Genomic DNA, 14,754 nt, shown 5'->3' on the forward strand with positions numbered 1-14,754 from the left:
TATTTTCTGCTATTTTCTGACTTTGATTAATTCAAATTATGAGTTGAGCTGAGATGAGGAGCCTCTGTAGTGCCTGTGTGAGCTCCTCAAGATTATCGGCAAGAACAAGGGATCTTCACAGCAAAGCAGGTCTTTACTTTGATGGCATTAGAGGGTGAGGGAAGACGTCAGGGTTCCCCTCATGCTGAAGGACATGGATTGAGACAGAGGAAACTGGCTGCCTGAGATCAATCTGACCTGTGTGAATGGTGGGAGGGTTAGAGCAATGTTCCTCAGACCAAGGACAAGAGAGAGGAAAGTGACAGCCGACGAAATAAGACTTGACCCATTCACTCTCGTCTTGTTAAAGCCGCACTCACAGAGGGGATGGAGACCTGCTCTGGAAGTATAACTAACAAATATTCTAGGGGTGAAGTGGGTGGCAAAATAAACCTTTTCCTCCAAGTGTGTGTCAGGTCTGCTGTGAACTCGACGATGCGATGGGCCAGTCGTTGCTCAAAAAGCACAAGTCGGGAGTTCTGCCAGCAGAACAGATCTCTGATAGATCAGTAGGCGATTGTGCAAGAAATCTTGGAAGCTGTTGACTACATCACTGCAGCTGTGCCTCACATCTGGCTCTGTCTCGGTGAGCTGATCAAACCCATGGTGCATGAGGGGGGAATCCCTATGGGGGAGCCCTTTGGAAAGAATCAGGACTCTGGTGTTCTGCTGGCACACATCTTGTGTTTCAGACTCTGACTCAAGCATCACTCTGACTCAGCAGTTAGAAACAAGGACTCTGAGGTTTTGTTAATGTAGATAAAAGCCTATTATAATCTGTTTTAAAGACAGAGTTGGTAATCCTGGAAAACCTAGCAAGAGCGGGCTGCACTTACAAAAAATGTAACTGATACATCCCACCCCCTCCCATTGGTCCTCTTGTCAAAGCTACAACCCCAAAACACATCAACATGCACCGTCTGACAACTGCTAGAAGCCGACTCCCCTGTAACTCGCTGGCAGGTACGCCAAATGAAATGATTGGCTGTTGGGATGCGAGGAGAACTTCAATAGAGATAAAAGGTGAATAAACTATCAACCGTACTAAAGATATTGATGGCTATTTTAATAATATATTATACTTCTTGCTAGGGCAGGCAGGTGTGTTCACCAGCCTAACAGATTCAGACGCATACAATTATAAACAGTTACTAAAATGACAAAAAAAAGACACCTTGAATTGTGCACTATGCCTTTATGGATTTTACATCGAATGAAACCTTAATGACTCAGACTCAGGCGATGGGGACGGCACTCAGACTTGAACTCGTCTCAGACTCGACTCTGATTCTTCCTAGGTGATCCTGGTCCTTCCACTGTGCTCCGTGTACAAATTAGGTCACATGGGTGAGAAATCCAATTTAAGCTGGCTGTGTTAAGAGCAACAGAGGATAAAAACAGAGGGGGGCAGGGTCGGCTTGACCAGTTGAACTAATCACATTAATTAGGAATATCTATTTTTCTATTTCTAGATTTCTTTATTTTACACATTATTCTCTCTGTTAAGTTATTTTTGTGTGGACATATAGTTTTAACTTGCTTGTTTTCTTCTGTTGTCGCTGTGTAAATAGATTTTCAGAGAGGTTCAGTTTAAGACAAGTCTATTTCTGCTTGTACCATTTTTACAGTTTGTTGTATTCCAACAGCAAACATGTAAACTCTCGTGTCACTGGCTAGAGGAATGCAACAGGGGAGGGAGGGAGAGAGAGAGAGAGAGAGAGAGAGAGAGAGAGAGAGAGAGAGAGAGAGAGAGAGAGAGAGAGAGAGAGAGAGAGAGAGAGAGAGAGAGAGAGAGAGAGAGAGAGAGAGAGAGAGAGAGAGAGAGAGAGAGAGAGAGAGAGAGAGAGAGAGACTAAAGGGATTAACATGCGTCAGTTGAAGCAAATGTCTCTCATCCCATTGCTGGCAATCGTCACAGAAGCCCAGTGTTCCTCGACAGGGAAACACAGGATTAGTTACTGTTTCCAACCAAGACGACGACCCGTTCCTCTGCTTTCCACAGGACACCTTCAACTTTAACTTCCACTCAACTCATCAAGAAGTCAATTCAAGCTGCCTGTCTGGGTGCTGACGTCATGATTATACAATGGGACCATCAAAGCCTGTGGTGCCTGTGTGATGTCTCGTAGGTTTGGCTGCACTTTGTAAACCATGGATGCTCTTGGGCCTGTCAAACTCGACTTAATGGAAAATGTGACACTGAAGAACCGATCAAGGAGGAATATGTGTGACATTTTATTTCTATTGACTGTGTTTGGTCACTTCATTAGTATAGACTGATGACTTCAGATCATGCACATGATCAAATATTTGTTGGTGACATTGTGGCATAGAGGATTTCTAACGTCTGTGGAGAGCTGAAGATTTATTTGACAATGATGGAGGACTGGCAAAAGGTGCAATGATCGTATGCCTCCGCTGTGACCTTTCAGCGATGAAAAGGAGTTAAGGTCAAGAACCTGGCAAGATTAATTGTCGCCTGGGATGAGACGCTGTATTGCGGCGGGCCAGTGGACATAAGCTCTAGGTCCTCCTAGAGTTGTCCTGGCACCCCACAATAATTGAAAAAGGTGTGTGGGGTAGGTTTTAAATGGTGTTGATAACGGAGGAGCAAATTGAAGGTTCAAAGGTTCGAGAGAATGGAGCAGCTGGAGGACCTGGATTTGGTGATATTGAATTCGCGACCAATAAAGGGGCCATGGATACACCTGTCATGTCCATCACTATGGTTGATGAAGATGGGGATGTCAGCGAGATATCAGGAGAGGAATATCCTGAGGAGAGTGAAGTTGATTACACACGCAACTACTGGGAGGATGAGGACGATATCTACCAGGAGTTTGAGGAGCTGGACTTTGAGGCTCTGCCGGATCGCTCTGACACGCGGAGCATCGCCTCGGACGACTCCTTCTATCCCCCAGACAATTCAGTCATGTCTGACATGTACCGCTCACCAAGCCCTGAGTCCATCTCCTTCTTCAAGGCGTGCTACAACAACAACGCCATCATCGTCAAGATCATGATCAGACAAGGAGTGACCGAGGAGGAAGTGAGAGAGACAGATAGGAACAGAAGAGTAGGTGGTTTAATGCATTTAAATGAAATGTTGAGGGTTTGTTTTTCTCTACTCACTTGAAACCACACCGTCATGGTGGAAACCAAAGAAACTTCCATGTTCTCCACTGGAAACCACAGTGAGATCACACAGGTCATATCAGGTCATAACACATGGTGCTCCATAGGGTCCTTAAAGAATTATACCAGTTTTTGTACATTTATTTTCTCTTTTGACCATTTACCAATGATTTCTGAAGGGCTTCAGGTTCCATATATATTTTACTTTTCAACAAGCATTCATTTTATTCATTCCTTGATGTAATGGGGATCGAGTATTAATCTAGTTCAAGCAAGTCTTGAGTCAATTTATTACCAATGTTTAATGGTCTTAGGTAAAGAATTCATCCAGCAACGATCAGGTCAACCAATGTAGATTTGTTAATTCACATTCAAAGTACGTTACAAAGTCAGAAACAACATAGTGTTGGTTGCGAAATAGTCAGCAGAAATGTAAAGTGAAGTACTGCTGAAACACATTCACTGGTCAAATCCTTTAAACGTTGGATTAGACCTATATATAATCTGATCTATTCACTGATTGGTGACTTCCATCATTCATGGAGTTCATGTACAGCTGAGGAACTGAATTGTACTAGGAGCAATAGTTCTTCATCACAGTGATGGCCATGCTATGCCTGAACACAGATGCATTGTAGATTGATATCCAATATTGAAATGTGAATTACCACTGTACATCTTAAGTTTCCAACAATTAGGGGTTTAACCTTTTCAGCATATTACTATCACTATACCCCCCACACACACACACACACACACACACACACATGCATCAACCACTGCTCCTCAAAATAATGGGATAATGACACCCAGTTTTAGACTAATGTTGATTGGCCATTTTATATAATTTTAAGCATTTTTGCTTGTCCCCAATGTCAACAGTTAAGTTTACAGGTTAAGTATCCATCACGAAAAAAGTGTCAGTTAAATACATACATACATACACAGCTGGTCAACAAGTACAACATCTAAGATGTGTCCTGATTTGTATCGTGACTGTAATTGTACAGTCACATACAAATCAGAGCATAAGACGCACATTGACCCTGGGTGAACAGTTTCCTCACTGGCAGTCACATCAGGTTTTGCGGTCGGGCCAGCAGATCCTGGAGCAGCTCCAGGAGCCACTGAAGGTCACGTCTTGAAGGGGAGTTCAGAGCAGTTGGTTAAGCCTCCAGTGACAGATGGGGAGTGTAAAGTGCACAGTGGCAGTGTCAAGAAGAAGCTTGCCATCAGGGCTCAGCTTTTAACAGGCTCCCAGAGACATTGACCTGAGCCCTGGGTAAGAGATGCTGTGTGTGCGTATGGAGCTGGAACACACAGAGGGATTGACCAGGACACTCATATTTATACTGGCCTATATGAGTGCACTATTGTGTGTTGTGCTCCAATTGTTCACCTGAAGTGTAATATTTGCAACTTCTACGTGGAACCAGTGTGTTTCAATTATAACTGTGTTCATTTACAATACAGATTCAATTCAATTTTATTTGTATAGCGCCAAATCATAACATACATTATCTCAAGGCACTTTACATTGAAGGTCAAGACCTTACATGTTTTCATAGAGAAACCCAACAGTTCCCACAATGAGCAGCACTTTGGCGACTGTGGAGAGAAAAAACTCCCTCATTAACTGGAAGAAACCTCTAGATCCAGACTCAATGTGGGCGGCCATCTGCCCCGACCGGTTGGGGTGAGCAGGGAAAAATGGGGAGGGGAGAAGAGATGGGTGGAAAAGAGGAGAGAGAAGAGAGAGATAGATAGCCGGGAGGGGGAGAAGATGGGAAGAGAGAGGTGAGAGACACCAGGAACACTTGTGCCCCATCAGGTATCAGCTCTGAAAACAATAACAGTGTAAAGATGCAATTGATTATTAATGATAGCAGCAACAGTTCATATAGTAATGAAGTAATAATAATAATAATAGTTGTTATGCTGCAGCTCTGGAGTCGGAGATACCTGCACAGAGAGAGAGAAAGAGAGCGAGAGACTATGGGAGCAAAAAGACACATAGTTGATGACATGTAAATAAATGAATGTGGGGGCAGAGAGACAGAGAGAAGGGGAGAAGTGCTCAGTGCCTGATGGGAGTTCCCCCAGCAGTCTGGACCTATAGCAGCATAACTAAGGGCTGGTTCAGGACTCACCTGATCCAGAACTAACTATAGGCTGTATCAAAAAGGAACGTTTTAAGTTTAACCTTAAATGTAGAGATGGTGTCTGCCTCCCGAACCCAGAGTGGGAGCTGGTTCCACAGGAGAGGAGCCTGGTAGCTGAAGGTTCTACCTCCTGTTCTGCTCTTACAGACTCTAGAACCCAGAGTGGGAGCTGGTTCCACAGGAGAGGAGCCTGGTAGCTGAAGGTTCTACCTCCTGTTCTACTCTTACAGACTCTAGAACCCAGAGTGGGAGCTGGTTCCACAGGAGAGGAGCCTGGTAGCTGAAGGTTCTACCTCCTGTTCTACTCTTACAGACTCTAGAACCCGAGGGAGCTGGTTCCACAGGAGAGGAGCCTGGTAGCTGAAGGTTTACCTCCTGTTCTGCTCTTACAGACTCTAGAACCCCGAGTGGGAGCTGGTTCCACAGGAGAGGAGCCTGGTAGCTGAAGGTTCTACCTCCTGTTCTACTCTTACAGACTCTAGAACCCAGAGTGGGAGCTGGTTCCACAGGAGAGGAGCCTGGTAGCTGAAGGTTCTACCTCCTGTTCTACTCTTACAGACTCTAGAACCCAGAGTGGGAGCTGGTTCCACAGGAGAGCCTGGTAGCTGAAGGCCTACCTCCTGTCTACTCTTACAGACTCTAGAGCCCCGAGTGGGAGCTGGTTCCACAGGAGAGGAGCCTGGTAGCTGAAGCTCTACCTCCTGTTCTACTCTTACAGACTCTAGAACCCAGAGTGGGAGCTGGTTCCACAGGAGAGGAGCCTGGTAGCTGAAGGCTCTACCTCCTGTTCTACTCTTACAGACTCTAGAACCCAGAGTGGGAGCTGGTTCCACAGGAGAGGAGCCTGGTAGCTGAAGGCTCTACCTCCTGTTCTACTCTTACAGACTCTAGAACCCAGAGTGGGAGCTGGTTCCACAGGAGAAGAGCCTGGTAGCTGAAGGTTCTACCTCCTGTTCTACTCTTACAGATTCTTGGAACCACAAGGGAGCCTGTGTTCTGTTTGGACATTACGGTGTTAATACAGATAATATTATATTTGTCAGTGTACAGGGAATGTTTGGAAATCTTTCACTTAGTTTATGCATTTAAATCATGTTCAAGTTGTATGTATCAACTTACTCTGTAACTGTACTCGTTGAGGTCCTTCGTCTCTATCCAAAGGTGGAACAGCATATTTACATTGGGTAAAGCCATCATTTATAATTCCTCATTCAGGGGATACTAGATTGTTACTAAAACCCATCTAAACTGGTGGGATGAAACAGACATGTACTGTACATGACCACTGCAGATAGGAAACCTACTACATTGAGAGACATTTGATATGTTGTGGTTTGTCAGTGTTTCTCTTATGGAACAGGGTCTGAGTGGGGCATCCTGTATATGTAGAATGCCGAAGTGTCCTTGGGCAAGACACTGAACCCCAAATTGCCCCTTCTCATAGAGAAAAGTCCTGCACATAGATGCACTGTATAAATGTGTGTGTGAATGTAAAACTTTGAGTGATAATCAAGACTAGAAAAGTGCTATATAAATACAGACCATTTCCCATATGTAGCTTGACAAGGCGACCCCAATCACAGTAAGGGTGGGGGGCAGAGAGGTTTATTTAGAGAAGTCAATCCCTTTTGTTGGGAAAAAAATATTAAAATATCATGAATTACCCCAAATCCCAACATCAACAATGATATAACAGTTATTTCAAGAGTAAATCAAGCAGTAGTCATTTGGACAGTTTGGTGTTTGGTCAATGACATCTCCAGCTGGAGACCAATGGTGTGCCTGGACAGTCGATTACAGTGTCACTATCTGTTTGGCCCACACTGTAACTTGCAGTATTTTGCTCTACTTGCAGGCAGGATGACCAACAAGCGTTATTTCTTTTTATGAGAGTCCCTGCAATGATTTTCAACTGAGGGGAAATAAGGTGGTGTAACCGTAAGAAAAAGTTTCACTGTGGCCGGGAGGAACAATATTGGGTGTTTTTAAAAGCCAAACTCAATCACAGTCAAAGAGAAGAGGAAGAAGTACAAACTCAGGCACTCTGGTTTTTGTGTTTCAGTCTGGCCTGATCGCGGCGTGTTACCATGGCTACTTGGATGTGGTCATCGCCCTCTCTCAGTGTCCGTATCTGGATGTCAACTGGCAGGATAATGAGGGCAACACTGCTCTGATCACGGCAGCACAAGCAGGTAAACCCGCCTTGGACCTTTGAATTGACCACCTATATGTAGATTGTCTCATTTTTTAAACTTCTATCGATATTTGAGGTAAACAAATCAAAGAAACCATCAAAGCAAATCTCTTAATAACAGCAGCGTTGTTAGTGTTAGTATTCTTAATGATGCCCTTAAGTGTCATCAGGGTCGACCAGCCACAGATCATATTACTTATTAGCCTCATTAGCTCTCATTCAGACTGTGGGAGCATGTACACACTGTGCCTGGTTGAGACTCACCTCCCTCTCTTGATCTCGGCCTGTATATTAAAATGCATGACTTGTTTTCACTTCCTCCCATTGTACAATCAATCAAATAAAATAAATTGTATTTGTATAGCCTATATTCACAAATCACAATTTGTCTCATAGGGCTTAACAAGATGTGGCATCCTCTGCCCTTAACCCTCAAAAAGAGTAAGGAAAAACTAAAAACATTTTTTTTAACAGGGGAAGAAAACGTACAATCCTCTGAGAGAGCCACATGTGAGGGATCCCTCTCCCAGGACGGACAGAAGTGCAATAGATTCTGCGTGTGCCTCAACAAAATAACATTTACAAGTACAAGAATGATGCTAAAATATTCTGATACTGGAGCCACAGTCTGCACAGTAGCGATCATGGTTAAGGACAGATGACGTCGCACGAGAGAAACTGTGCTTTGTGATTTATTTGTGGCTTCTGTTCGAACAAAACTATAATGAGACTTTAGCTGGTTCCTTCTTTTCTGGCCGCAGTGGAAAGATGTAATCGACTTGTACGAGAAAAGCTTAAACTTACATAACGAAAGAAAAAAATTTCATGCACACAAGTGAAGTTTCGACATCTCTTCATCTCTTGCCGGCAGTGAAAGTAGCGACTCGTTTAAAACTAATGGAGTCATCTTGAGTAAGTGTATTTGTCATGCTGACATGTTCACTCCGACAGGGATCCATAAAAAGATTCTTCAGAGAAGATAGAGAGCTCACTGAGTTTCTTTCTCCTCCATTTACCACAGTGTGGAGCGTTTTCATCGTTACACTTCATCCTTTGTACATTATCGTCCACACACAACTGTGATCACTGAGGAGGCACACATATGTTTGACATGAAAATATCACATCTGTCATATGTGTGCATTTATAAACCCATTATTGGTGTAGCCTTTCTTCACATCAGGTAATCATCCTTGTAAACGATCTAACATCTGATATATCTAATATCCCTCCTAACGAGACATTTGACCTTTTTTACGTTTCTCTCCCCCACTACTTTTACTTTAATGCATAATTTACCGTGGTAGAAACTTCAGTGCAGAGAATTGAGTTTGAAAATTGGTCCAAATTAAAGCTCCGATCGTATTATGAGGTCTGGTGCCTGCAAGAATCCCTGTTATTTGCTAACATTAGACAGTATCATCGCGAAGGTAATTTCATAGCGATGCAGCCACATGTATCAGATACAGCGACGCAGCCTCTCATCTGCTAACGATGATGAATGGCTGCAGACTAGTCTTCATTTTCTGCTCCATTAAAAAAGTATTGATCCCCCTTCCATGACAGAGTACTCTGCAACACCTCGGGGGAACAGTGACCAAGTCTGTGATTCCTGCAGCAAAGTGGTCATCAGACAGAGGAGAAAAACTTTTACTCGCTCTTTACTAAGGGAAGAAAATATCTCGACAGCTGGAGTTAACATTCAAGATTTAAAAGAAATATTACTGTGTAACACAATGCAATGGAAATTACAGCTGTAGTCCCTTTACGATACTTTCAACAAAGTGGCATAAATCAATGAAAAAATAATCCAGTCTTAGTTTTTTTGTGGTGGAGGATCAGGGATCTTACAGCGTGAGGAAAGAGTCTGGTGATCAGTGGACACTTATGGTACATGGCAAACAGCAGCAGGGTGAACAGGCTGTGTAGCTGATGGGTGAAATCCCTCACGCCTGGTACAATGAAACAGGTCAGAGGGTTTTACTCAGTCAGGTCAATGTTGTGAATGTTTAACATTAAGTGTTGTGCATGGTAAAAACCTGCAGTTTGACTTCAAGTTCCATTAGTCACAGTGAAGATAGTGATAAAACAATGCAAAGTGGAAAGTTTGATGGTGACTTGACATTATGAAATAAATCAATGAACTTTGATTGCATCCATATGCAGAATATGTCTTTAAAACTAGGTGTTGTTGGGGAAATAAAAAACAAATTATTGCCGTTAAATCACTAGTTTGTGCTCTTGAGTTACTGCATTTATGTATTTAAGTTCTTCATTGTGTGTATTAATTGTGCTCAAGTGTGAGATATTTCAGTTTAGACCAAAATGGCGACCGACCACATCCAATATTCACTGTTGGCCTCGTGTGTACAGGACCCACATAGCATCATTGTTTTGGCACAGATTTGGCCCACATCCCACATCAGGCCCACATACTGCAGGGGATGATGGTACTTGGACGGTCCGCTTCTGTTTGCCAGATCTAGGCCACAATCAAGCAATACCGCATTTCAACCAAAGGTGACCCTAATTTGTTTCGTGCTATTTGGGCCAAATTCATCATTAACCTCGTGGGTCACTTCAGGTTCACATCCATTTAGTTCGGCCACAAGAAGGCCAGAAGTGTTGCATCATTGCCTGAAGTGGCCCACATCCATATCAATCTGGGGAGGGACTTAAACTGTGCCAGAAAGTTACATATTAAGAACACAAACTTTTCACACTAATTGTTTTCCTCAAAATGTTCAAAGTGAGATAGAGGGTTTGTTTGTAATATTGATTTAAAAAAAAGGAGTCTTGTGTGAATGAAGAGAAGCAAATCCGAGAAGAAGCTACGTAGAGACCTGTCCACGTCTAAATGACCTTTCCATGTCTCTCTCTGTCCTGCAGGTCATGTGTTCATCTGCAACTATCTGCTGAACTACTTCCCTGGGTTGGACATTGAGAGGAGGAACTGTCACGGTTTCACGGCTCTGATGAAGGCGGCCATGCAGGGTCGAGCTGAGTGTTCGCGGGCTCTCATGCTGGCTGGTGAGTGTAACTTCATTTCTTCTTTACAGAAGAACACAGGCATCAGTAAATGAGCAACAAATTCTAGAAAACTACATATTCTGATTGTTTTGATCCATGAGGAGAAATAGTGCTAGTCTGTGATATTGGGCTATATAAAATCTTATATATAAGGGTAAATGTATGTATAAAGTTAATCACATTTAATCTATTAAACCGATGGTAAATGGACTGTGTTTATACAGTCATATCATATATAGTTTTATTGTATTTATAGTATTTCTTATTATCCACTCACAGCGTTTTACAGCACAAGTTGCATGCACCCATTCACTCTATATATCACTTTTTCTATTAAATAGTTTCATACACTGTGGGTACAGTGTTCAGGGGCAATATAGGGTTCAGTATCTTGCCCAAGGACACTTCTGAAAGCAGACTGGAGTAGACAGGAATCTAACCATCGACCTTCTGGTTAGTGGATGTCCTGCTCAATCTCCTGAGCCACAGCTGGATCAGTGCACATGCTCATCAGATTACTGAACAGCTGCAGTCACAGACTTTCCCTTGATCGTCTCCATAAATCTTCATGTTTCCAGGAAGTGATATTCAGGCCCGGGACAGCAGCCGCAGTCTGACTCCCAGGGAGTGGGCCCTGTTCACGGGTCGCTATGAGACAGCCAACCTGATGCACCGTCTGATGCTGAAGCCCTGTGCTGAGCAGTTCTGTGACTCCTTCCCTCTGGAGTGGCCCATACTGGAGGTTAATACATTCCTCATGACATGGAATTCATATTGTGTTCTTTTTTTAAGTCATTTCTTTTAAACCACAATGTTTGATGCTCTTGTGCAGGAGCTGGTGGACCAGGCCCGAGTACCAAATTCCTGCTGGAGGCGTTTGATCAACTTTCTCTCCTGCTGCCCTTATAGGTTTTATATCAACAACAAGGTAAACCCTATGGATGAGGGTGTTCTCGACCACATGGTCCAGATCACCACCAGTATCTCCAGCCCGCTCATTGCCATAGCCTGCAGAACAGTGTGCCCGGGCAGCCCCCCCTGCGTCGGGAAGCGTCGTCACGCCGTGCAGGAGATTCTGAGGAGGCATCGCGTGGCCCAGCTGAAGCACTTGGGCCCGGACAGACTGAACAACTATAAGAGATTATTCCAGAACTCACAGGTCCTCCTCATTCCCAAGGAGAGGGATCGGAGGGCCAGCCTGCAGCACCAGCTGCTCAGTGACGTGGCCATGGCGTCCTCTGTGGCCTTTAGGCGAGCCAGTCTCCTGCCACTCAATATGCTGCGAAGGAGCAGTGTGCGGCCGGGCATCATGGTGCCCAAAGTGAGGCTCTGCAAGGCCCCGGCTCCGAGCTTTATACCAGAGAAACGCCGACGGAGCAATAACCACAACGAGCTGCAGATTCCCAAGTGGGATTACAAGATGAAGAGAATAGAGAGGAGGCAGGAACAGGAGAGACAGACACTGTTTACTCTGACCAAGAGGAGGTGAGGAGACGGGACGAGGACAGAGCACGACATGAGGGACTGCAGCAAACAATCCAAAGGATCACATGATGCAGTGTTCTTCAAAGTGAATGAATATAACTGATCCTTTTCACGTCTGTTTCCTGAGATTGCCGACACTGTTGGATTCGTTGCCTTGTTTCTACTTGAGTTCATGCATATTTTTAAAAGCACAATTTGCGATGCAGTATGGGAGCGACACAGGGGCTCAGGACAGAAATCCACAGTGTACTGTATGTAGTACGAGTTCCTCAGTGCTGACAGCAGGCAGCTCAAATATATGGTAAATCCATTGGCATGTGGTAAAAGGTACTGAAGAAAAAGAAGTGCGAGGGTTTCAGAAATGAAGAGCTCAGCAGATGGTCTCGATCTGTTATAGTCTGGTGACGCCTCAGAACATTTGCTACCAAGCTGCAAACATATTCATTATAGAACGTTACAGGCTGGTTAAAGGAAGTTTTGTACTGATGACCTTGAAACTGGCAAAGTACATACTGCATTTTCCCTCATATAAAAAACCTTTGGGAACCTGTGGTCAAAAACGGCCTGATGTAGCATTTCTGCTGAAATATATGCCGCTCAAGTATTTGGAAATGTATTTATATTATAATTTTTAACCTAAAAAAAACTGAACCCTCACAAAGTGTCATGCTCTTTCAGAAAAATAGGAGTCACTGAGAAAAAGATGAAAAGAATAAAAAGATGTTTAATCGAGAGAAAAGATCAGGAAATAGCAGAACAGAGGAGAGGCAGAGAATACTGCAGCTCTGTGGCCTATAGTTACATTTCTTCACAACTAACACAAACACATCTAGTGCTGGAGGAATTATGTTCGGAGGAAATGTGTGTTTTGAATGAAGAAGCGCTTGATTTATCAACAGCAGCAGAGTGGAGGTTTAAGTTTGGCCAGTAAAACTATAATAAAAGTGCTTTGGTGAAAATTGGAGATAATGTTTTTTATTTAATGTAAATAAATGTGTGATAAATAGCCGGAGTTTGTCAGGGGACACATGACACATGGGAGCTTCTCTCTCCTCCTCTTCCTCTTCCTCATATGTACTGATGTTTTCACTAGTTTGTAATCGTGCAAATTGTACTAACTGTTGTTTTCTTTACCTTAGAATGGGCCCTTTATATTTAAATACTTTATATTTACATCAGGATTGGGTCCTCTACTGAGGCAGCAATGTTTTTTACAGTAGCCCAGACCAGACAAAATAAACACCTTTTGAATTTTTATGACAACTGAAGGCTATCACATAGGTATTCAGCTGCAACATGCAACTTCACCACTAGATGGCACTAAATTCTGCAAACTGAACCTTTAAATCCTTCCCCTGCAGCCACATAGCAGATTGTGCTGATGGTGGCAGCTGATCGTGGATGATGATTACAACTACAATTACAATATGCCTGCCCACATGACATACCTCCATCATTACAACTTTCATGGCTGCTCCCTTCATCTCTGACATTTTCCTATGTACAAATTCACTGTCAGTCTATGTCAGAAACTGTCTTTTCTCAGGAATGTTGTAAATATTGTTGATGTGTTCTGATACACGTGGCATCTGTTGCACTGCTGTCTGTCCTGGGAGAGGGATCCCTCACATGTGACTGTCAGAGGTTTCTACATTTTGTTACCTGGGTATTGTGGCAGTGCTTTCTCACTCTTGTTGAGGGTTAAGGTCAGAGGATGTCACACCTTATTAAGTCCTATGAGACAAATTGTGATTTTTGAATATGTGCTATACAAAAAAAATGATTGATTGATTGATTCACAGAGCCATAAAACAAGTTTTAAATAAGTTTAATAAGGCTGTAGTCTGCATCCAAAATGGATGTTGTACTGCAAGATCACAGATTTCTGGTAGAAAACCAATATGTTTCTTCAAATATTTCTTCAGATATTTTTGGCATCTGCATCTTTGTGACTAGCTGTACACTTAAATCAGCAACATTGATGAACATTTTTATCTGTCATTGTTTTTATAGTTTTTATCTTTATATAATGTGTATAGAAATCCTTATTTTCAAGATTCAGAGTTGAGGGAAAACCAAAAACTGCAACAAGACAAGTTAAAAAAGCTCCAGTGAAGGACCTGTACTGAATAAGATATAAAAGGTTGAACAAAGTGGACTTAGACAGCAAATGAATATTAAAGGGACAGAATTGGGGCTCAGACAGGCAGCAGGGTGTCAGCCAGTCTGAGGGATTTCAGCGGGACGGAGAGAGGAGCTGCGACAGCGTGACCAAATGAAGATTTGTGAGAGGCTGCTGCAGCAGAGTGCCACAGGAAAGGATCGCTGAGCATGCAGCACAAAGCCAGGAAGCCGTTTAACACTGATACATAGCACAACAGGTATGTGCACGGAGGGAAGGGCTTCTTCCCCAGCTGAGCTGAGCTGAGGAGTCAGATCACACAGGCTTTGTAAAGGCTTTGTGGAGAATTTGAAAAGCAGAGCCAAAAATAAACAGCTTAGGGGTGACTTGCTGACTTCCTAAATAATCACACAGATAGTTCACTTTCGGTGCTGCTGTCGTGTACTGCATCCACGTCCTGCTCTGTGAACACAGGACCAGCATATGTCTGTGTTCTGCATCATAATGTAATTAATGTCAGTCGTGAAAAAACCCCTGAGGAGGGCTGTTATAAGATTCAGATGCTTTTCTCAAAATATAATTACAGCA

The 14,754-nt window shown here is 43.3% G+C and overlaps 1 protein-coding gene across 1 annotated transcript; it reads left to right on the forward strand.

The window, feature by feature from the left end:
• Positions 1 to 1,935: 1,935 nt before the first annotated feature.
• LOC118117236 (ankyrin repeat domain-containing protein 33B) lies at positions 1,936 to 13,299 on the forward strand. Its single transcript, XM_035169308.2, has 5 exons — positions 1,936 to 3,115; positions 7,399 to 7,528; positions 10,419 to 10,559; positions 11,138 to 11,301; positions 11,392 to 13,299. The coding sequence occupies exons 1-5, from the start codon at positions 2,630 to 2,632 to the stop codon at positions 12,046 to 12,048; spliced, it is 1,578 nt and encodes a 525-aa protein (XP_035025199.1). The 5' UTR covers positions 1,936 to 2,629; the 3' UTR covers positions 12,049 to 13,299.
• Positions 13,300 to 14,754: the final 1,455 nt, after the last annotated feature.

The sequence above is a fragment of the Hippoglossus stenolepis genome, chromosome 11, assembly GCF_022539355.2.
Source record: "Hippoglossus stenolepis isolate QCI-W04-F060 chromosome 11, HSTE1.2, whole genome shotgun sequence".
NCBI lineage: Eukaryota > Metazoa > Chordata > Actinopteri > Pleuronectiformes > Pleuronectidae > Hippoglossus > Hippoglossus stenolepis.

Excerpts from the sequence above, each read along its gene's own strand:
- LOC118117236 (XM_035169308.2), top strand. The coding sequence starts at position 2,630 with ATGGTGTTGATAACGGAGGAGCAAATTGAAGGTTCAAAGGTTCGAGAG. Across the intron at positions 3,116-7,398 it reads AGACAGATAGGAACAGAAGA|TCTGGCCTGATCGCGGCGTG; the intron begins GTAGGTGGTTTA and ends TTTGTGTTTCAG. Across the intron at positions 10,560-11,137 it reads GCGGGCTCTCATGCTGGCTG|GAAGTGATATTCAGGCCCGG; the intron begins GTGAGTGTAACT and ends TCATGTTTCCAG.